We start from the raw sequence: 24,336 nt of genomic DNA, 5'->3' as shown, positions 1-24,336 counted from the left end.
ATCGTGAAGAAGATCTATTATTTTGTGCAAGATACTATATGGAAAAGATACTACAAGATCAAGAAAGGAATATTTTCAATATAATAAGAATATATTTTCTATGGAAAGAAAATATATTATGGATGTAGTACAATCTATATTATGGAAAGAGATTATTTCCCAAGATCAAGAAAGGAAATTATTTTCATAGTTGTGGAGATAATAAATGGTTATTGGGATATTCATATTGAAGGCAATACTCAAGATCCAAAGTCAAAGGAAGAGGATCTTGAAATTCTCTTGGGTTATCTAAATAAGAGCCAATACTTGTACATATGGAAGACGAGTTCAAGTGGAAGAATAATTATTCTGACAAAAATATATCACGTAGAAGGAAAGAGATATACTTGCTACGAGTGTGGTATGACAGTGCTAGATTTGCTATAATACTAATGAAAGGAAGCTGTTGAATGAATTACTACAAGCTATATCTTGGAAGGAGTAAATCAAGGGATCATACTTAAGAATGTGCAGGCAGAGAATCACTAAGCTCTTTCAAGGAAGAAAAATTCAATATATACTGGTGCATGGTTGACAACACTTCAAGTAGAAAGCTCTCATTATATGAATACTCACTAATATTGTCTACTTCACAAAGAAATAAATCAAAGGAGCTTAAGGCATGGAATCTAGAATATCAGCAAATTGAAAATATATTTGAGTCCATTAGCAAGACATATCTTCAATCAATAGGTACAAGATATAAGGAATAAATTCCAATAAATCAGTGATTGGTGGAAGGATTTCAAATTAGTTTGAAGGTGCAAATGGAATTGAGCAAAGGAATTAATAGGAACTCACGCTGGTATCTACTCAATCAAAGGAGAAAATCTTCTAATTGAATATCACTAAAATCAAGGGGCCAGCAAAATCAATCCAAACGGTCAGAATCTATTGAAGACTATAAAAACAAGAGACTGGGAAAGAAGTATACGCGCAACCTTCTATACAATTATCTACCCAACTACAAGTTCTTTGTTCTACTCTTAAGAAGCATTGTAATTCACTTTTAGATTTACTGTGTACAAAAAAGAGAGAAGAGAGACAGAAAAATATTGGAGAGGCAGTGTGTCCGAGAGGTTGTGTCATTGTTCGTTTCTTTGGTGAGCGAGCGAAAACCAAAGGGTCATTGTTAGTGAGCGAGTGAAAACCAACCCTTGTTCGTTGTTGGAGAGCGAGTGAAAACTAACCTTGTAAATGTTGGTGGTGAACATTGAAAATCACACAAGCTGTATTTAACCAAAATTATAAAGAGCTTAAGAGATAACATCCTTGCAACCCAAGGAGTCTGGATTAGGATACCACATTGGTTCCGAACCAGTATAAAATTCTTGGTGTCATTTATTTTACTGCTCTCATATTTTATTATACACCTTACTGTTTGTTATGAGCAGTATATGTTTAAATTGAAGTACTAATAGTTTTGGTGCAGGCTGTCTCCGCATAAGTCGACTAGGTCTGAAGAGTAGTCGACTAGAAATTTAAAAAGGCTACAATTCACCCCCTCTTGTACTTTTACTAACTGCCCTGGTGTGAATTGTCTTGGTATAACCTTTTTGTTAAAAGCTCTTGCCATTCTATTCTGGTAGATTTGACCGTGACATACTGCATTAATTCTTTTTCCATCGATGAGAGCTAGTTGTTCATATCTGCTCTGTACCCATTCCGCGTCGTTGAGCTCAGCTTCTTGTATGATTCTTAGAGAAGGAATTTCTATTTTGGCAGGGATAACCGCTTCCGTACCGTAGACCAGCAGGTAAGGAGTTGCCCCAGTTGATGTGCGAACCGTGGTACGATACCCGAGAAGAGCAAAGGGCAGCTTGTCGTGCCATTGTTTGTAATTGTCTACCATTTTCCTTTGTATTTTCTTGATGTTTTTGTTGGCAGCTTCTACAGCTCCATTTATCTACGGCCTGTATGCTATGGAGTTCTTATGCTTGATCTTGAAAGTTTCACACATGGCCTTCATTAAATCACTATTGAGATTGGCGGCGTTGTCGGTGATGATTGACTCTGGTACTCCAAACCAACAAACAATGTGATCCGGAACAAAATCTGTAATAACCTTCTTAGTTACAGCTTTGTAAGATGAGGCATCAACCCACTTTGTAAAATAATCTATGGCCACTAGAATGAACCTGAGCCCATTTGAAGCAGCGGGTTCGATTGGACCGATGACATCCATGCCCCAAGCGGAGAAAGGCCAGGGTGCACTTGTTGCATTGAGTTCATTGGGTAGCACTCATATCATATTAGCATGTATCTGACACTGGTGACACTTCTGGACATACTTGATGCAGTCTGTTTCGTTAGTCATCCAGAAATATCCTGCTCTTAGTATTTTCTTGGCTAAGACAAAGCGATTCATGTGCGGTCCGCAGGTTCCGGCATATATTTCCTCGAGCAATATGGATGCTTCCTTGGCGTCGACACACCGTAATAATCCCAGGTCTGGAGTCCTTCTATATAGCATTCCTCCTCTTTGAAAGAAATGGTTGGCTAACCTTTGGAGTGTGCGCTTCTGAGTATGAGTTGCATGTTCCAGATACTTTCCCATTGCCAACTATTCTTTGATGTCGTGGAACGAAGGATTCACGTCACTTTCTTCTTCAACATAAGCACAATAATCCAGTTGTTTATGAATTCCTATTGGGATAGGATCGATGAATTTCTTGTGTGGGTGTTGTATCATGGGAGATAAAGTGGTCAATGCATCTGCAAACTCATTTTGAATCCTGGGAACATGTTTAAACTCTATCTCCGTAAACCTCTTGATCAGCTCTTGTACATAGTACAAATATGGTAATATTTTGGTGTTCTTTGTAGCCCATTCTCCTAAAACCCGATGCACCAAAAGATCGGAATCTCCAATCACCAGCAACTCCTGAATATTCATGTCAATGGCTAACCTGAGTCCCAAGATGTAAGCCTCATATTCTGCCATATTGTTGGTACATGAAAACTTGAGTTTTGCAGATACCGGATAGTGTTGGCCAGTTTCTGATACTAAGACAACGTCTGATACCCACTCCTTTGAAGTTTGCAGCTCCGTCGAAGAATATTCTCCAACCATCATATGCTTCGATGATATCTTCTCCTACGAATGAAACCTCTTCGTCGGAAAAATACATTTTCAATGGTTCGTATTCTCCGTCCACAGGATTTTCTGCTAAATGATCTACCAATGCTTGCCATTTTACCGCCTTCTGAGTTACATAGATGATGTCGAATTCACTCAGCAATATCTACCATTTTGCTAACTTTCCCGTAGGCATGGGTTTATGGAAGATATATTTCAGCGGATCCATCCTTGATATGAGATATGTGGGGTATGCACAGAAATAATGCCTCAACTTTCGAGCTATCCATGTTAAAGCGCAGCAGGTGTGCTTTAGCAAAGAGTACTGGGCTTCGTAAGGTATGAATTTCTTAGTCAAATAATATATTGCCTGCTCCTTTCTTCCAGTTTCATCATGTTGTCCCAAAACGCAACCGAAATCTCCATCTAGTACAGACAAATAAAGCAGCAATGGTCTTCCTGGATTTGGTGGGACCAGAACGGGCGGTTTGGATAAATACTCATTGATTTTGTTGAAGGCTTTCTGACATTCTTCAATCCATCTTGTTGCAGCATTTTTCTTCAGCATTTTGAAGATCGGCTCACAGATCACGGTTGATTGTGCTATGAAATGGCTGATGTAGTTGAGACGTCCTAAGAAGCTCATCATATCTTTCGTATTCTTCGTCGGTGGCAAAGTCCTGGATAGCTTTGATCTTTGACGGGTCCAATTCAATCCCTCGATGGCTGACGACAAATTCTAGCAATTTTCCAGCAGGGACTCCGAAGGCACACTTTGCAGGATTCAGTTTCAGATTGTACCTTCGAAGCCGATCAAAGAATTTCCTCAAGTGTGCTATATGATCTGTGCTTCTTTTGGATTTGATGATGACGTCATCCACGTACACCTCTATTTCCTTGTGTATCATATCGTGAAAAATAGTTGTCATGGCTCTCATGTAAGTGGCTCCAGCATTCTTCAAACCAAACAACATCATTTTATAGCTGTATATTCCCCATGGTGTGATAAAGGTTGTCTTTTTGGCATCCTCTTCATCCATCCAGATCTGATGATACCCCGCGAAGTAATCTACAAAGGATTGGAGTTCATGCTTGGCATAGTTGCTAATCAGTATGTGTATATTGGGAAATGAGAAATCATCTTTGGGACTCACCCTATTTAAATCTCAGTAATCAACACGCACTTTGACTTTCCCATCTTTCTTCGGAACCGGCACAATGTTGGCCAACCAAGTCGGATTTGCTTGGTGACCTCCTCTTTTATCTTCAAACTCATATCCGGCTTGAATTTTCTGAGCTTCTGTTTTACCGGTGGACACATGGGATTGGTAGGTAGCCTGTAAGCCAATATGGATGTGCTCAAACCAATCATATCATCATACGACCATGCAAAGATATATGCATACTCTTTTAGGAATCGGACATACTCTTCCTTCTCTGATGGTGATAGGTGAATGCTTATACGTGTTTCCTTGACCATTTCGGAGTCCCCTAAGTTAACTATCTCAGTCTTGTCCAAATTAGACATAGGCTTATTTTCAAAGTTTTCCACTTCTCTGACAATTTCCTTAGGTATTATATCGTCTTCTAGATCCTCTGAATCATTATCCTTATGTCGCGTTGTCTCATTACATGTCATAGTTGTAGGTTCATCGGGATAGGTAATAATAATGTTGTAGAGAGAAAAAATGTAAAGAATAACAATAAATAATAAAAATAGCAACGCATTAATAAAATTTGAAAAACGTCAACAAGTATAGCTCGATGACTTGAGCAATTATTTCAAAACAAAATACGTTCAAAACAAAATACTGAAAATGTTTTAGATGCTCATAAAATTGCTTTAAAAATAATTGATGCTAATTGCCAGGCTACCCAGGAACTCGATGGGCCCGCAATGGTGCAACAGTCCAGTTCTTGAGAACAACTCCTTTCTCCACAGTCTGAATAGTAAGGTCTTCCTCCTCCTCCTCCTCCTCAACTATCACACTACAATCCATGTCTTCATCATCCAGAAACAGCTTCCTTATGTTAGCTAAAGCTTCATCTTCTTCAGACACCCATATCATATCATCTTGATGAAATGCCTGGTGCAAATGTGGTACTGGTTGTTCCAGCGGATAATAAGGACCACGCCATGGAGGCGACCAATCCTGGTACTCTTACCAAGTGTATTCATACCCAAACCCAAAACTTGTACCATGATGCTTTAGCTGTACCTGTTTGGTGATCCCTTGGAGATTCTTGCCGAGACCCTTGCCAGGCTCATACCCTATCCATATCAATATGTTTTCTATCTTGTTGCTCCACTATTTGTCTTTTTCAATTGCGTTGATGCGCTCAATGCGATGGTATGTTTCTCTACTAAACTTCATCCTGTTCTCGATGACTGGAACAATCTGATAGGTATAAATGGGATTAGTCCTATCTCCATGGATGATCACCTCTTGATGGTTCCACTCAAACTTCACAGCTTGATGCAGAGTAGAAGCTATGACCCCAGCGACATTTATCCATGGTCGTCCCAACAATAGATTGTAGGTAGCAGATATATCCAACACTTGAAACTCAACATCATACTAGGTTGGGCCCATCTGTAGGCTGAGGTTGACTTCCCCGTTTGTGGCCCTCTGAGATCCATCAAACGCCTTCACATTCATGATTCCTGTTCGTATCTCGTGCAGGCCTTTACCCAGTCTCTTCAGAGTAGTCAGTGGACATATGTTGAGACACGAATCCCCGTTTATCAGGATCCTGGTGATGAATTTGTCCTCAAATTGCATTGTTATATGTAGTGCCCTGTTGTGGCTTAGTCCTTCCGGTGGCAGCTCGTATTCATGAAAAGTGATTTTGTGGCTTTCCAATACCTTCTCGAACATGTTGGCCATTTTCCCACTAGTGATGTTGGTGGGTACATAAGCTTCACTCAGCACCTTTATCAGGGGCATTCCTGTATATCTCGGAGTTTTGCAGCAGTGATAAAATGGATATCTGAGCAAGAGTTTTGTTCACATGGTCAACCACATAGTATTCTCTCGCTTGCACTTTTCTCCAAAGGTCGTCAGGACCGGTCTCAATGACAGGCAGCTTAGATGCAGCTTCTTTGCTTGTTCCTCCCAAGTGCTCGTGTGAATAAACACTACCAGTTCTAGTCATGCCTTGTGCTGCACCTGTTTCTTCCATTTTCGCTTTTTCTTTCCTTCTTTCTTCCACAACATAATCTCATGGTATATCATCAGACTTATAAGATGGCATAGGTACTACCATCATGGTGAAGGGTGTGGTCACCTTGACTTCAAACAGCGCTGGTGCGGCTACCTCAACTTCGATCGGTGCCTGGGTTTGTACCACGATAGGCGTGAGAGTGACTAGGGATGTTTTAGAATCACCCCATCCCGAATGAGTCCAATTGACCCTTCTGGATCCCATTCTTTATCGGTCTCTATCACATTTACTCCCTCACCTCTATGATCTGGAAGAGGATTGTTATGAACATTGGGTGCATCCTCCTTTGCCTGTATGATTTAGTGTTAATTAATGTTTGAATCTTGTCCCTCAGAGTGCGACACTGATAAATGGTATGGCTCATCATGCCTGGGTGATAGGCACATGTCTTGTTTGGGTTAATCCACTGAGAAGCATTTTCCATATAAACAATGGGAATGGGAGTGACATAACCAACAACCTTTAGTCTCCTATACAATTGGTTTATGGGTTCAACGATTGGAGTGTATTGTCTGGGTAGTCTGCAGTCAAAATTTGGTCTTGGTTTTTGGTAATTTTGGCGGGCGGGTGGTGGTGTGTGATAATATGCGGTTGGGTGTTATATGCGTTGTAGGTGGTGGCAAGTTGTTGGTATCTGAGGGGTGAAGGCTGGTATGTGGGTGGAGGTGTTTGGTATGTGAGGGGAGACTTCGGACCTTGGGCTACCATTACTGCACCCACTTTTTTCTTCTTGGAGATACCTCCTGACTGTAAAGCTTTATTTGTGGCCTGGAGTGCTTCAAAATTTGTCACCATTCGGCTCTTGATCTCTTCTTCTATTCTTTCTCCCAGTATGATGATGTCAAAGAATTTATGATTTTCAATAACCATCAGCCTTTCGTAGTATTACGGGTCTTGAGCTCTGACGAAGAACTTATTCATCCGTTATTCTTCAAGTGCCGGCCTTACTTTCGAAGCTTCAAATATCCACGGAGTAGCATACTCACGGAAGGTTTCCGTTAGTTTCTTCTTGAGATTTTGAATGTAGAAAATGTCTGGTGCGTTTTCTGTGTTGAACCTGAATCGATCCATGAAATCTGACGCCATGCTCACCCAATTAACCCACTTCTTTGGATTTTGACTGATGTACCAAGACAAAACATCTTTAGTGAGGCTCCTCATGAACAGCTTCATACGAATTCATTCATATATGCCAACCCCTACAAGTTTGTCGCAGTATGTTCTTAGATGCACTTTCGGATCACTAGTTCCGTCGAACATTTCGAACTTGGGAAGTTTGTAACCCTCCAGCAGTTCTACATCTGGTTAAATGCACAAGTCCTCATAATTCAAACTCTCAATGCCCTTGCCACATTCGACTCTCTGAACTCTGCATGTTCTTGTTGAGCAGGTCCTTCTTGGTGGATTCCGGTATATATAGGGTTTGTTGTAGGGTATGGGATAAAGTTTCCACATATATGGGACTACTTTGGTGGAATCTGGGAATCTGGGCATAATGGTGGCCATTGGTTGAGTTTTGGGGATCAGGAGTAGGTTGCGGTACAATTTGAAGAGTGTAGTAAGTGGTAGTTTGTGGGTATTGAGTTGGATGGTGATGGTGTTGTGGAGGAGTAGGTACCGGTGGAGGGTTGTGGTTCTGAGGATCTGTGGTGTATTGATGTGGTGCGGGAGGATTCGGTGGTGGATTTTGGTTCTGCGTGTTTTGGGGTGGTGCCGGGTTTTGGGCATTTGGATTTTGTTGGTTGATATCAGGGACGTTTAGGGTGAGGTAAAGATTTTCCAAGTATCGGACATGCTCAATTTCTCCTTGTAGCTCCAAGATTTTCTGTTCCAGATGTAAGACCAATTCGTTCTGTGCCGGAATACTTCGGCCATCTGAAGTTTCAACGTTTTCTGCTATAGTAGCATTGTCTCTTCTGATACCGCTCAAATCATCCATTTTCCCTTTCCCTTTGCTTCTGCCTTTAAGATCACTTGGTAGTGGAGGAGGTGGAGGACCTCTGGATCTAGTGTGATATGCAGATGATGCCAGTATGCATGAACCAATCTTGAGGAATGGGAATAATCAAAAGAAAGAAAAACAAACAAAGGTAACCAAGTTAGTAGGGATATCTGAAAGAATGCTTGTAGTATATAAACATGTTCTGTAAAATCATGCAATAATTCGCGTCCTAATTGGGGACCTTATTGTGCCCGATGTAGGCCTAAGCAACACATAGACTCGGAGAAAATTAATGCCAATATTGCGTCATTTCATTAATGTGAAAACGAGCCAAATGTTTACTAAATCAATAATAATAATAATAAAGCTACTAATGGCGTTTAGCCTTATTACAATCGAAATCTAAACTAAGCTAGAAAATAGTACAGAACATCATTTGCTAAATCTATTTGGTCCCTGAGGGACCTTTTCCATGCTTGGCTTTCTTGACTCCATCAATCAGGCTTCCTAGGTCGCGCATATCCAACAATAGGTAAGCCTTTGCTAGATGCCCTCCTTCATTGCCATCCGTGTTCTGACAATCTGAAAGCCTCTTCCTCATCTTTCCCTCAGACTCCATCAACCCTTGCTCCAAATATTCCAATCTCTCGATGGACTTAGTGGTGATTTCCTTCCATTCATTAATTGCCTCCATGTCCACTTTATGTTGTTCCATATGTCTAGCTTCAAACTCAAAAACCCTTTTGTGAAGCCTTCTATACTTGACATGTGCCTCGGCAGCATCATCAATGATCTTATTTTCCAAATTGACCCCTGGCTTGATGTCTCCCGCTATATCATCTACCAACCATGATGGATAGAAATATACATGACCGGCATGGTACCTATCTAGCTCGATAGTCTCTCTTTCCACAATGACCTTCTGGTTCCACATATGTTTCGCCTCGAACTTGAAAGGAATGATATCTCTTTTGAAATCTGCCTTGTACTGGACCATGTTGGAAACTCGAGGTATGACCTATTTTCTTCCTGCTTGTCTCATTACCCTTATAGGATCATAAGGATAAATGCCTCGCAACCCGATCAATACCAAATGAGTAGTATACCTTGACCTGATGATGAACTCGTTGCTGGAAAACCACTCAAACATCCAATGTACCTTCTCGTCTGTCAGATTGCTGAAGAAACGTACCCAACTTATAACACCTCCGGGTTGTGCAAACCTATCTGGGATGAATGTCATTTTCTTTGGGTGATGGTAAGCTATGTAGTCATTCAACGGTCATCGCAGAAGCTCTTGGCGGTATTCTCCTCTCTGAAAGTGTTCCAATAACCAGACTTGCAATAATAGATTACAACCTTCAAAATGTCCGAACCCCTGCTTGCATCGATCTAGAGCGCGGTACAGTTCAGCTAGGATCATAGGGATGATGGTGTTGGTTTGCCCCTCGATGCCTTCCATTAAGGTTCTTGCAACCATAGCTAAACGAGTGTGAATATTTTCCCCTTTCATTGGAAATATCAACAAACCCAAGAAGCAAATGATGAATACATAAACTCGGTGGTGCGTCCAACCTAAGGAGGTAATGGCAAGTTCCTCATGATAAAGACGATATGACTTAGTGTTCCCGTAATGCTCATAAAGGAATTCAAATGGGATGTATGACTTCTTCAAACAACGCAACTCATCATTTTTCTTGAAGCCTATCATTTTTAGAAAACCGCGAGGGGTGTGATTTTCTGGCACTAATAACCCTGGACTATCCCATGGCAGCTTAGCAAAGCCTCCTATTTCTTCTATGAGAGGAGTCATTTCTATGTCACCAAAGCGGAAGACAGCTCTTTTCTCATCCCAGAACATGGTAGCGGCCTCAATCAATGCCCTATTTGGTCGGATGTCTAGCAAGGACGAAAAATTACCAAGGACCCTTCTCACATGATTCTTGTCACAAGGCAAGAGATTTTTCCACCAATCAAGTAGCAAAGGTGGGATGTTTTGGACCATGCAGAACCTGGGGACTTCGTGCTTCATTTTCTGCAAGCAAATAGAGTTAGTCCTCCCCTCCCCCCCCTCCAAATTAGACCATTTACACAATAATGATCAACATATTGGCATTTTTTATTCAAGTAATGCACATAACATGGTAGTCTCCATTGGGATTGTGGAAATCCCGTCGGACTTTGGATAAGGCTTATCTTAGCGGGCTATTACGTTAAAAACATCATAACCCGTACTAGGTTTAACATGATGCATGTACATTTGATGGTGTAGTAAGGTTTCTAGAATGGTCTAGACTAGTACTCTCAAGTGGACAACTTGAGAGGCAAAGGCACGGGACCGTCGAATGCACCGCTGATCGACTAGTCTACCGCAAATAAGCCTTTCTGATTTAAAAAGGGTATAATTTTGGAATAGCGTAGACACTCATCAAGTGCCGCTATGTTGATAATTGGCACGAATGGAGTATGATGTGGAGCATGCTTTATGCAGAGATAATAACACATTGCCAAGTATTTGCATGATAAATATGTAAAAGCATCAAATGCGGCAATAAGTTAAATCATGAAAAGCATAAGAAAGAAAGATAAAGGAAGAAGTTAGTTCGTGGAATATATGCGAGAATGTAATAAAGCAAGTAAGGGAGTAGGGATGGGAGAGGCATGATATAGCAGTCAAATGAAGAGCAGTCATAGCAAATAATGGGGAAGGGATGTGCATGTTTAAACAAATTTAAACAAATAAAGGCAGAGAAGGGAAGGGATGTGCATGTTATAACAGGTTTAAACAAGTAAAGGTGAACGGGAAAGGGATGTGCATGTAATAGAAAAATTTAACAAATAAATATGGAAAAGAAATGTGCGTTTTATAACAAAAAAAACTAATCCACATAAGCCAAGTTCATTATGGTAAGACCCTAAGTATCCCCATCAGAGTCGCCATACTGTCGCACCCCGTTTTCTCGCGAAAGCGGGCGTTCGACGTTGTGACAAATCTTTTGAGTGGGAGGATAGGTATTAAAAGAAGAGTCGCTACCTAACGGTTTTTAAGGTACGTTAAGGCACCTATTATGCAAATGACTCTGTTTGATTAGTCAGCGTCACCAAAGATCGGGTAAGGGCTCAAATTACCTCAAAAGAAGTTGTTAGGCACTCTTCGAGGTCCATAATTGTGGGTCCCGGCCAAACTTAAGATTATGTGGATTACAATTAGGCTAAGTGATCAAATAAACAAAGCGAATGTAAAGGTCAAACAATTTCATTACAACATGATTAGTACAGATCTTAGTAAGAATATAGGGATACAACTATTTGGATCTAATAACAAAATATAAAAGAAGGGGAGGGGGGGTTTATATTGTGCCAGAAATCGAACAAGTAAACAAGGAAACACTGTAAAATCAAACATAAATAAGGAAGTAATAACATGCAGAATCAATAAAAATCGGATTAGGAAAAAATAGGTAAACCCTAGTTGACAGAAATCAGAAATTGATCGGAAATCTTGGCTAATCAGACCCATATAGCTTGGTCATGATGTATATGGACTAAATACTGTCCAGATTCAAGCGATTGAAGTTGAATGGCCAGATTCTGAGAGATAGTACTTACCATGTTTAGGCAAGTACTAGGTGATACCATAGTTTTGTAGAAAATAACGAGATAACACATAAAAGGTAAGGAAATCATGGAGAGAATCCATGGTTGAGATGGATTTGGAGAGATTTGAGAGGTCGGCTAGGGTTTTTGTGGAGAGGAGAAGAGAGAATTTTAGAGCGGCGAGTTAAAGAGAATGAGAGGATTAGGGTTGGGGTGGGTAATTAAAATAAGGGGAATAAATGAGGGTCGTTGATCTTGAAAGATCAACGGCTGGGATTTAAAATGAATGGGGCGGGTTAATTAAAACGGGTATCGATCGGGTCTTGTAAAGGGGTCGTTTGACTTTGGGCTGGGGTTACTGGCTAAGGTGTTGGGCCATTTTTTAGTCCGAAAATTGGTTTAAAAATTGGGCCAGCCTTTTAAACACACATAATTTATCAAAATAATTTATAAAAATAATTAGTAAATGAATAAAAATATTTTTATGTACTAAAATGATTTAAAATAATGATTTAGCATTATAAAAATATAAAAATATTATTTTGACGCCAATAATATAAATAAAGAGCATTTGTATATGAATATAGGCTATTATTGTAAGATTATGCAAATAGATTTAAAACGCTAATGTAATTATATATAAAAAATAAAGTGAAAATATTATGAGACATATATGAGGATACAAAAATAGTAATTTTGGATGATTAAGTCATCACAAATAATTCAAAGGGATAATTACTAAATATTTATGTAATTTAAAGAAAATTAATTTTAAAGCTCTAACAATTATGGAAAATTATAAAAAGTGCTTGTATAGATTTGTAAGCTAAATAATGATGAAAAATAATATTTTGAAAGTATACATATTATTTAAAAAAATATGAGGGAACAATTGGGTATCAACAACGACACCAGAACCGGGATCCGATGGTCCCAATAGGTTCATATGATGATTTTGGACTTGGGAGTATGTTCGGATCGGGTTTTGGATGACCCGGGAGCGTTTCAGCACATAAAGTTGAAAGTTAGCGCATTGAAGGTTTTAAAGTTCTTTAAATTTTGTTTGAAGTAGGACTTGGTGTTATCAAGCCGATTGGGATTCCAAGCCTGGGAATAGTTATGTGTGGTGATTTAAGACTTGCACGCAAAATTTGGTATCATTCCGAGTAGTTTAAGTATGATTCGGTACGTTCGGAGTAGGTTGGAAGAACTTGAAGTTCATTAGTTGATTCTATTTGGTTTTGGATTGTGATTCTTAGTTTTAATGTTGTTTTTTGTGTTTCGAGAGGTCGATCAGATCCGTAGTATGTTTAAAAACTTGTTGATATGCTTGGATGGGGTTCCGAGGGCCTCACGTGAAATTCGGATAAAAAACAGATTGCAATGTTGAAATTTGGGAGTACTGCTGCTGCTTAACCTGGTGTTTTTGCACCTGCGGAGGGAATGGCCGTAGGTGCGGTTGGTTCATCGCGGGTGTGAGGTTGGTGGAGATGGCATGGGAGTGCAGGTGCGAGGAAAATTCCGCACCTGCGAGGTTGCGGATGTCAGAGTATGGCCGCCGATGCGGAAATGGCTAAGGTCGCCTGGGGTCGCAGAAGTGGACTTGGTCCGCAGGCGTGTGCCCGCAGGAACGTAGTAAATCAGCAGAAGTGGATGGGGCAAGTGTGGGCAAGGTCGCAGGCGCGAGGGGCGAGCCGCAGAAGCGGGCTCGTAGGTGCGGTTCCCTTCCGCAGGTGCGCCCAGTGCTGGGCTATGTGTGTTTCGCAGAAGCGGTCCTCTGTCTGCATAAGCGAAAATCGTTGAAGGCAATTAGGGCTTTTAATGTCGGGACTTAGGCAATTTTAGCTCATTTCTTTCATTTCTTGGGCGATTTTGGAGCTCTTTGAGGGGTTTTCACCTAGCACTTTGAGGTATGTAATTTCTATATGAGATGAGTTAAATACATGTATATTGGGTAGATTCTTAAGACATAAAGTGTATAAATTGTGGGTTTAGTTGAAAAGTTTTGATAAAAATGGGATTTATCCACGAAAATAGTTATGGAATTTGGTAAAAATTATATATTTGAGCTCGTGAGGTTATGGGTAATAATTATCTTCGAAAATTTTCAGAATCCGTGCACGTGGGCCTGGGGTGAATTTTAAGAATCTTCCAATTTGGGTTGGGTAATTACTCTAATATCTAAATTATTAACTTTTGAGCGTATATTGATTATTTTATATAACATTTGGCTAGCTTCAGATTGTTCGGCACCAAGTTGGATCCTTAGAGTGAATTTGTGGCAGGAAAGTGAGCTTTGAGACGAGCTAAGTCTCTTGCCTAACCTTGTAAGAGGGAATTTACTCTATAGGTAATTTAAACTACTATTTGTTTCTAACTATGGGGGCTACATACGCACAAGGTGACGAGAGTCCGTACATAGCTAATAATCATGCTTAAGTCCGGGTAGTTTAGGACCCAAATCATGAAATACTTGTAATGTGTGCACCCTACTTGTTAATTAAAGTGACTAAATTACATTGAAACAAATATTTAAAGGATTTTTAAAGACCGAATTTCACTTACTTGAGTTTTAGCGGGTTACTTGACCGTTAATATAAATTGTGTTTCTTTGTGTATTAGCCTTATAATAGCTTTTAAATCGAATGTTCATAATGTATCCTCTCTTCTTTTAGAGCGGCCCGAACGCCTCAACAGTATAATAGATGCATCTATGGTTCGTGTCGCTCGACCCTCGGCGGTGTACATATTATTCTGGATCGAGCCGTACGACCTCGGCATAAATTGTGCATGTTAATGTTTGGGGCCCGAGTGCACTTGATATTCCTTTTTCACAAGCAAAACAAAATTCTTGAATAAAGAGAAAAGCTCAAGATCTTGAATATGATTGTATCATAAACTTCATCACTCAGTCCACCAGAAAACTGATAATGCTTACACGACAATTCTAATTGTTTACTTATTTCTTTTCTTCCTTTTCTGCTTCAGCTGCCCTCTTCAACCTGGCTCCGATGTGTCGCACATTTGTACGCTCGATACGCAACTTTCCATAGGCATTGAATGATTTCATCTCATCTGTGACCTTGACAAGGTCAACAACTGGTTGTTCCCTAGTAATAGGCATGTATGAACCCTGGACCTGGGTGGCAGTAGCAAGTTCCTCTGCACTAGAATCACCAGCCTTGACTTTCTTAGCACGCCTTGGGAAGATGACAAGCTTAGCTTTGTAAGTCTTGAGCCTCTGGACATTGGTTTGGAGACCTTCCAATGATCTGTTCCTGCGGCGATGATCAACAGCAATGCCAATGGTTGGTGCTAGTTTCTTGGGAATACCAGCTGCTTTCAGTTCTTCAAGAGAAAATCCCCTCCCAGCCCGGACTTTCATGTTGTATTTCAGTGTTTGTCCATGAACAATAGGTCGAAGTGATCCCGCAGTTGGCATAGGGAAGATCTTCACAGCCTTCTGTTGTCTAGCAGCATGTCTCCTTGTTTTCCTAGCTGGTTGGTTGAACCAAATCCTTACATAGTTTTACTAATGCTTCTTAAAGTGCCCATTGGGTATAACATTGTTGTGTTTCATCTCTTACCTGGTTAGCTACTGCTTCTGGAGGCTTTGGGAGTACAAAGTTGCACTTGATATTGTTTTTATGGATTGAGAGATTATAATTTATTTAATTGTTCAGAGTTTATTGGGAATTAGCATGTGTTAGTGGAAGAGTTTTGGAATTTACTATTAGTAAAAGAATTATTTAATAACCATTGTCTTTGTGTTAATAGTATTATTCACATATTCTATGTCTATTTAGTATTCCTTTATTTTATTGTTAGCCCACAGTAACTATCGATGTCGACCCCTCGTCGCTACTTTTTTGAGGTTAGACCGGATACTTACTGGGTATATGTTATTTATGTACTCACGCTACATTTCTGCACTAATCGTGCAGGGTCTGAGGTTTGTGCATATGGCAGTCATTCCAGCGCGCACCCCCGTTACCCCGAGGTCTAGTGGTGAGCTGCTCTCTGAGTCCGTTCTCGAGCACCCAAAGTCTCTTTTTTGCACTTATTTTCTGTCTACTGTATTTCAGATAGGAGTTTTAGAGTTTTATATTTTCTACTAGTGCTCATACACTTGTGACACTAGGTCTTGGAGCACATGCTAGTAGACTTTATGGTTTTGGAGCATTTATTTCACTATATTTGCTCACTCATTAGCTTTCGCTTTATTTTTTTTGAATTTTATACTCCTTATTTTCTTAATAAATGAAATTATTAAGAAAATTAAGTTGCCTTATCATGCTATATTCTTCATTGCTAAATTTACCCTTACATGCCTTATTTGAAGTTGATTGGTTCATGTTCTACCCTTTATTGTCAAATATCCTCTTAAATGCTTAAATTGAAGTTGTTGCTTCTTTTATTGCCATGGTACCTCTTCCATTGTCGATTTATCCTTATTTGAAGTCATTGTTACATGTTATCTTTTCACATGTGGAATTATCCTTATTTGAAGTCATTATTACATGTTATTTCCTCCATTGTGATTTATTCTTATTCGATATCGTTGTTACACATTATATCTCTCATCGTTGGATTATCCTTATTTGGAGCCATTATTACTTGTTATGTCTTTCATTGTGCACTATTTCTTCCATTTTATTATGTTATTGTAATTCGTGCATTGATTTATTTGCCGTACTCCCGTGTTATTATTGTTGTTATTGTGCTCGGTATTGTTGAGCCGATGGCTATTCGTGGTTGTGGTTTTGGAATTGTTTTAAGAAAATATTGCGGCATATGGGTACATGTGGTGCGGGTGTTATATTGTGTTGTTATGTTTTTTGGCACACATGGTATTATTGAGAGGATTGTCAGGGTGTTCATGCGTGAGTTGTCTGTGCTATTGTTATTATTGATATTGCACATGCGGCGTGACAAGTCGGAAAATATATGTGGGTTTGCGCATGTAGTAAGTCAAGGCGGGAATATTATTATGCGTATGTGGTGAGACAAGACGGGTATTTATTTATTGTTGCACACGCAACGAGACAGAATAGACTATGTCGGGGTTGATTTATGATGACTTGTGATGGCCCGGGGGCATTGATATTCATAATATTTGTGTAGTGGTGTGCCTACCTTGTGTGAGTCATGCATTTTACGTTTTGTTGTGATGTTTCCTATGTATCATTCTTAATCTCTAATCTTACTTGTTGACTCGAGTTGTGATAGAATACTTGCACAAGCATACACCATAATTAATCACTCATATCGGTCTAAGAAGATGAACCCTGATGTTTATTGATTATTTACATGCATTCTTGTATACTTGCCTTCCGTGCGTGAGTTGTACTATTGACACGTGAGTTGTTCGTGCGGTTATGAGGTATTGGTACTGCTAACACGTGAGTTGTTCGTGCGGATGTGAGGTATTTTCACTCTCTTAGCACGTGAGTTGTCCGTGCAGATATGAGGCATTTATGGTATTAGAACGTGAGTTGTTTGTGCAGCACGTGAGTTGTACATGCAATTGTGATTTGTAATTGTAATTTATAATGTGGGCACAAGATGCCAAGTGATTAGGGTTCGTGATTTGTGACTTTGAGGTGTGGTACTTTTGGGAAATTCTTGTATAAATCTTGTATGAAACCGGTTGTTTATTGGGTTGTTACCTATTTTTCCTTACTTGGTTTCATCGGACTTTAACTGTATTCTGCTTACTTTACGGCGTTATTACCTGTTGCTCCATGTTGTTAATTGTTGTTCTAGTTCTTATTGCAAGTCTTGTAGAGTCATTCTTATCATGTTTAGCTTTATATTACTCCCTGTTAGTTTTACATTCATACTTGTACAGGTTATTATGTCTAGTAGGTGTCTTGACTGTTCCTCGTCACTACTCCACCGTTGTTAGTCTTGATACTTACTGAATACCGCTGTGGTGTACTCATGCTACGCTTGCTGTACATTTTTGTGTAGATCTAGGTACCTCGAGGTGTGTTGATCATTAGATAGTTGATCGAGTATTGCTGTGAAAACTTTAAGGTATACGTACCGACGCGTTCGCAAGTTTCGGAGTCACCTTCTGAAGTTTTACTTTGTACTATTTATTTCTATTCCAGCACAGTTGTATTTAGAGGTTTTTTAGTGAACTCAGTAGAGTTTATGACTTGTACTACCGGTTTTGGGATGTTGTATATCTACTTGGGATTGTTGGCTCTATATAAAAATTTCTAGGTTATGTTTAATAGTCAAATGGTTAAAATTATGTTATTAATTCAGTAAGTATTAGGCTTACCTAGTCTTAGAGATTATGTACTATCACGAATGCTAAGGAGTAATTTTGGGTCGTGATAGTATGGTTGCTCGCAGCCTTTTATACGCCCACTAAAGTTTTGTGCCTCATATAGTAAAACTAGAAACCTTTTATACGGTTGCTCGTAACCCTTCGTACGGTTACCATCTCATAAAGATTCTTCTGAACTTTCTAGCTTGAAACTTTAATATGTTCATGATAATCTAGTTCAACACAATAACCGTCACTTTAAAGCATAAGGGTCAAATTTTTCAGATTCCAAACATGCATAAAGAACCTTAAGCTTTTATAAATAATTTAACAAGTAAGAACATATAAACTTGGCTTTCGAAAACAAAAAGAAACTTCCTTCATAACTGATAACATGTATGTTTAACAAAACAAATATGGATAAGGTGAGCCAACTCGCTCCAATTAAACTTACATTGACATTTATAAATATTTAATCAAACACCTTATGAATGAGCATGAATTTGTGAGAAAGGAACTTTAGTGACAACAAGTCTTGACTCGCCTTGATATCTTCATTTGAAAATCTTTTGTCGCTCCAATTCGAAGATTCAACTCACCCAACCAATCTCTACATAGGTAATTCAAGAATCAATTCTAAAAGCTTTGAAATTTCTAACTTTAGAAACCCTAGGTTTGATTCTTCTTAATTTCTAGAGTTCGTAATTAATTTAAGTTTTTGTAGTATTTTTAGAAATGAATATCAAACAAAATCTTCCCTAAAAGATCATAGTTAGATGTGAGTTGTGAAGCTTACCTCGAATTGTAAAATCCTAGGTCGGAGAAAAATCTTATCTTGAGTTATTGCTAACAATCTAGTGGTTTTAGATGAAATCTAATTATAACTATTGTTGGAGAATAATAATCTAACTTGAATCGTGTTGAAACTTACATTGACTAATGGAGACTGGTATAGGTCACTTTGGGGTTGAAAGAGACGTCTTGAACTTCAATTTTTGGAACTTTCTTTTTTCGATCTTTTCTTTTATATTTCATGCTATAGGTATTAGGGATCTAAAAAGGTTACTCTGGTGGTCACAAGAGAGACGGGTGGTCGAATGGAGAGGTGCAAGGAAAAATGAAAACCAAAAAAGTGACGTATCTGAAACTAGTGAAAAGTGTAGACGAGGAGGAGAAGAGGGTTAATAGGGAGCAATATAAGTTGGCTAAGAAAGAAGCAAAGCTAGCAGTTACGGCGGCCAAAACTGCAACTTTTAGTCGTTTGTATGAGGAACTCGAGGGCCGAGGTAGGGATAAGAGGTTGTTCAAGTTAGCCAAGGCGCGGGAAAGGAAGGCTCGTGACTTGGACCAAGTGAAGTGCATCAAGAACGAAGAAGGTAGAGTTTTGCTGGATAAGGGGCTTATCCGTTGGAGATGGCAGACCTACTTCCATAGTCTCTTGAATGAGGAGGGGGACAGGAGTATTATACTGGGTGATTTGAAACTCTCTGGGAGTCATTATGACTTTGGGTATTGTAGGCGGATTAGAGTTAATGAAGTAGAGGGGGCTATGCGTAAGATGAGCAGGGGCAAAGCGACCGGGCCAGATAAAATCCCGGTGAAGTTTTGGAAGAGTGCGGGCAAGACAGGCTTGGAGTGGCTCACGAAGTTATTTAATATCATTTTTAGAACGAAAAAGATGCCTGAAGAGTGGAGGTAGAGCACGATCATTCCTGTATACAAAAACATGGGTGATATCTAAAATTGAAATAATTATCGGGATATCAAGCTGCTTAGCCATACTATGAAAGTCTGGGAGAGAGTGGTAGAGCTGAGGGTGAGGAGGAGTGTGTCTATTTCCAAGAATCAGATCGGGTTTATGCCGGGGCGTTCGACTGTAGAAGCCATGCACCTTGTTAGAAGATTGATGGAGCAGTATAGGGAGAGGAAGAAGGACTTGCATATGGTGTTCATCGACTTAGAAAAGACGTACGATAAAGTTCCAACAGAGGTTTTATGGAGATGGTTGGAGGCTAGAGGTTTACATGTTGCCCACGTTAGGGTGATTAAGGACATGTATGATGGAGCAAAGACCCGAGTAAGGATGGTGGGTGGGGACTCAGACCATTTTTCGATTATGATGGGGTTGCATCAGGGGTCGGCACTCAACCCTTTTTTGTTTGTCCTAGTGATGGACGTACTGACGCACCACATCCAAGGGGAGGTGCCATGGTGCATGCTATTTACAAATAATATTGTATTGATTGAAGAGAGGCGAGGCAGTGTGAACGCACAATTAGAGGTGGGAAGAGGTGAATAGGAAAGACGTGGCGCAGCTTCAGCTGACCGAGGACATGACCCTTGATAGGAAGGTATGGAGATTGAGGATTAGGGTAGTAGAGTAGGTAGTCTTGAGTGTTCTTAATAGTAGTATCGGCACGTAGTCTCGCTTTCTGTTGGTAGTAGGTTTTTATTGACTAACCGTTGTTTTCTTTCATTGCGATCACCTTACTATCTTGTTGCCTTTATTCTACTTTTTATATGGCTTTTTGGGGTTGTCCCTTCTTGTTTATAATTTTATTAATGTGATGCTTATGCTTTCCTGAGCCAAGGGTCTATTGGAAACAACCTCTCTATCCTTACAAGGTAGGGGTAAGGTCTGTGTAAACTCTAACCTCCATAGACCTTGCAGTGTGAGATAGTACTGAGTATGTTATTATTATTGTAGTCTCGTTAAGGCCAACACTTGGCCTATCACCTTGTGCCACCAATCCTGGGGTACCCAATGTTTAGTAGGGCTCTTCAGAAACTTAGATTTTTGTACCTCTAACAAAATATTGCATTGACACCTCGTGCCACAACGCATGTCGTGCCTGGGTAAATTTTTTGGCCAGGTTGTTGCTTTATTCCTTTAATAAAAAGCTATAACTTCTTGTAATAATGTTCATATGACAAACGGTTTGAAGGTTTTAAAAATTACACTCAAAGAGATTTCGTTTGATATATAGACAATAGCTAAATTCCTTACAATCTAGGAGGTATGATTATTTGAAGTTGGGATATGCATGACTAAAGTCATATTCTTGTCTTAAACATTTTCAATTTCGTTCGTACCACCTATCCTCTTCAAAACACTGTATCACCTTCCAAATATAATATTTAGGTATTTTACATCTTTAAAACTTTTCACACTCCCCTGTATCTAACTTAGAGCCTGAACAGGAACGTAAAGCTTAGGAAAATTATTTTGGGCCATTATAGTCCTCGCATTGTTCCAGTAGAGTTTATAGTATCCAACAAGATAGATAGGCTGAATAAGGCATGAAATGTTACCAATTTATCATAACTTTCCTGCTACCCTTCCATAGATGGCGCAAAATTTGCTATAGTAAAGAATGAGGACCCAATGCTCACAAGGTTTCAAGTTACATTGTGCTAGCTTATCATTGAGCTTCTTCACGTTGTAACAAAACTTAGCAATTGTTCGAACTACATATCATTTTCCAAGTTTGAAATTTCTACTAGGACTTCTTCATGTAATCTTTCGATGTTGACTATCAAATTTCAATTTAAAATTTGAAGTTATTGGTGCTAGAACTCATGAAACTTAACCAACTCTATGTCTAGTTTTGAATTAAGTATAGAGATCAATGCTCTTCTTTGAAAAGCATCAATTGCAATGCTTGTACACCAATAATCACTTTGATGATAGCCATATATATACGTGAAGACATCCCGTTTCTCTTATATATGGACTCAAACTCTCCATTATCCACTCCTTTTTAGGTAATCCTTCATCTTATTCTTGTATACTCTTATGGAAATCTAGATTAACACAATATGTTCCCTTGTTTACATGGTAAAGCTAACAATCAAGTCAATATTATATTGAGAATCCCCTAAAAGAAGAAAGTCAATAATGCTCATGGTTAGATACTCCAATAAATCATCATAAAACTTTGGTGGTAAATCCTCAACTTATGGATCCAATGAATGCTCCTTGTCTCATTGATATTGGTCTTTATCAGTTTCTTCCTCTTCACTCCCTTAATTATCTGAATATTTATCATAATGGGTATGGTGCCATGGCACTCTCATTCCTTCGCCAACTTCAACCTCTTCAACATGTTCTCTATTTCTTGCTCTATGCGATTGAATTGGTGGATATCGAAGGGGTAGACGAAGCGATAGCATGGGTATGTTATATAGTGGTAGCGTTTTTAGGCATTATGATGAATTCAGTAGTTGAATTTGAAGCACCAAACCTTCAACCAATTCAGTTAAATGCCTTATCGATTCCGTCAATCTATCTAGCTACACTTAAGTTTCTTCACTGTCATGTTCAAGGACTATAGTTCTAAATTTCTAAATTTTGAGTTTCATATTGATTAAAGAGAATCCCAAACTTAATAGTTGCTTCTCTAGCGACATGATGAAAGATAGCAAATCAAGACTCGGAACTTGGAACTTGTGCTCTGATACAATTGATTCACTTTCAAAGTTTTGCACCTCTCAAGCACAAAGAAGAGAGAAAAATATCACGACCCAAAATCTAACCATCGTGATGGCGCCTATCGTGGAACTAGGCAAGCCACAACTAAACATCTCAACATAGTAAAATCTTTGAACATAAAGACGGAAGCAATTTAATAATTAAGGAAAGCTTTTTTAAAAAAATAGAAATATCCAAAATATGATACAATCCATCTCAAAATCGGGGTGTCACGGAGTACATGAGCATCTACACTAGAATACAGTCCACTATAGTGTCTAGGAAATAAAAACTGAAATACAGATAGAGATAAAGAAGGAGAGTCAAGGCCTGCGAATGCCATGCAGCTACCTTGATAGTCTCCGGGATCTGGCTCCTCAATCAACAGCCGCCGTGACTAGAAACGTCTGGATCTTCACACTATGTGCATAGAGTAACGTGAGTACAACCAACTCAGTAAAGAACAAGTCCAACCTTTGGACTGAAAGGTAGTGACGAACTCAAACGGTACAGTTAAAAATAGAAATAATTGTGCAGAAACGTAGGCATGCTTTCAAGTTAAATAGATAGTTCAAAACAGTAAAGTAGATCAAGTCTAAACAATGTGAAGAATGTAACTCTTCTACTTCTACATGCCAATGCACATGTTGTATATGATGCACCATGCTGACAGCGTCATGTGCTCACGCCCTAAAATGCTCAATCATTCGGTACTGTATTTGGCCCATACGGCCCAGGGAAGATCCATCCTGGAATATATACATCACTGACCATCAGTCACCCAGTACCGAGGAAGGCCAATCCGACTCGTGGAGAAGATCCATCTCTAGGTATCAAATGCTTCGGATAAGATCCATGTCCAGGGAAGATCTATCCCTCAATAATATCAACCGCGCTCACTAGGGTGTGTACAGACTTCGGAGGGGCTCCTACAACCCAAGTGCTATTATAAAATCTATATACCCGTTGCGGCGTGCAAAACGATCCCATAATTGTCACTCATAATCAGGCTCCCGGCCTCACTCAGTCATCAATCTCTCCAGTCTCACTCACGGGCTCACAATGTCATGAAAACTAACTCGAAACAATGATATGATGTAGTAATAAATAACAACTGAGACTGAGATATGATATGAAATAAATGAATATGACTGAGTACATAATATCAATAAAATCAGTAAGGTGACAGCAAGAAACGACCACTATGGGTCCCAACAGTACTGGCATAAAGCCTAAACATGATATCTAGCATGATTGATAGCTCAATTACTTTATCACATGATGAAAACACGGATATCAACAATATAGAATCTATATACGGTGCCATGGAATCAACCATGTCACAATTCTCACGGTTCATGCCCGCACGCCCGTCACTTGGCATGTGCGTCACCTCAATACCAACCACATAACACATAATTTGGGGTTTCGAACCCTCAGAACCAAGTTTGAAAGTGTTACTTACCTCAATACGGGAAAAACTCTACTCCAAAATGCCTTTTCCTCTCAAATCGGTCTCCAAACGTCCCGAATCTAGCCACAAGTAGTACAATACAATTAATATAGGTTAAAGGGATCAGTTTCACAAGAAAAGTACTAAATTATAGCCAAAATCCAAAATCGGCTCAAAATCGGCCCCATGCCCACGTCTTGAAATCCAACAAAAGTCACAAAACCTGAAAGCCCATTCACCCACGAGTCTA

The 24,336-nt window shown here is 39.4% G+C and overlaps 3 protein-coding genes and 1 pseudogene across 3 annotated transcripts; 1 reads left to right on the top strand and 3 right to left on the bottom strand.

The window, feature by feature from the left end:
- Positions 1-2,602: 2,602 nt before the first annotated feature.
- Positions 2,603-3,686, bottom strand: LOC138901152 (uncharacterized). The gene is made up of 2 exons (XM_070188895.1): positions 3,489-3,686; positions 2,603-3,136 (listed from the first exon to the last, which is right to left on the bottom strand). Exons 1-2 carry the CDS (start codon positions 3,684-3,686, stop codon positions 2,603-2,605), a joined length of 732 nt encoding a protein of 243 aa, XP_070044996.1.
- Positions 3,687-3,699: 13 nt separating this feature from the next.
- Positions 3,700-4,757, bottom strand: LOC138901151 (uncharacterized). The gene is made up of 2 exons (XM_070188893.1): positions 4,303-4,757; positions 3,700-3,919 (listed from the first exon to the last, which is right to left on the bottom strand). The coding sequence occupies exons 1-2, from the start codon at positions 4,755-4,757 to the stop codon at positions 3,700-3,702; spliced, it is 675 nt and encodes a 224-aa protein (XP_070044994.1).
- A 9,952-nt stretch (positions 4,758-14,709) lies between these two features.
- Positions 14,710-15,477, bottom strand: LOC104103339 (large ribosomal subunit protein eL13z-like; annotated as a pseudogene).
- Positions 15,478-19,279: 3,802 nt separating this feature from the next.
- LOC138901150 (uncharacterized) lies at positions 19,280-19,861 on the top strand. The gene has a single exon (XM_070188892.1). The coding sequence runs from the start codon at positions 19,280-19,282 to the stop codon at positions 19,859-19,861; it is 582 nt and encodes a 193-aa protein (XP_070044993.1).
- The last annotated feature ends 4,475 nt before the right edge of the window (positions 19,862-24,336 follow it).

Source organism: Nicotiana tomentosiformis, chromosome 11 (genome assembly GCF_000390325.3).
Source record: "Nicotiana tomentosiformis chromosome 11, ASM39032v3, whole genome shotgun sequence".
Lineage (NCBI taxonomy): Eukaryota > Viridiplantae > Streptophyta > Magnoliopsida > Solanales > Solanaceae > Nicotiana > Nicotiana tomentosiformis.
This window is presented reverse-complemented; position numbering and strand designations above follow the sequence as displayed.

Bases quoted from the DNA above. Each gene is read 5' to 3' on its own strand.
- LOC138901152 (XM_070188895.1), bottom strand. From the start codon at position 3,686: ATGCTGAAGAAAAATGCTGCAACAAGATGGATTGAAGAATGTCAGAAA. The intron at 3,137-3,488 runs GCAATATATTAT...TTTCATTCGTAG, and splicing joins AAACTGGAAGAAAGGAGCAG to GAGAAGATATCATCGAAGCA.
- LOC138901151 (XM_070188893.1), bottom strand. From the start codon at position 4,757: ATGACATGTAATGAGACAACGCGACATAAGGATAATGATTCAGAGGAT. The intron at 3,920-4,302 runs GTGCGTGTTGAT...TCGGCTTCGAAG, and splicing joins AGAAAGATGGGAAAGTCAAA to GTACAATCTGAAACTGAATC.
- LOC138901150 (XM_070188892.1), top strand. From the start codon at position 19,280: ATGAAAACCAAAAAAGTGACGTATCTGAAACTAGTGAAAAGTGTAGAC.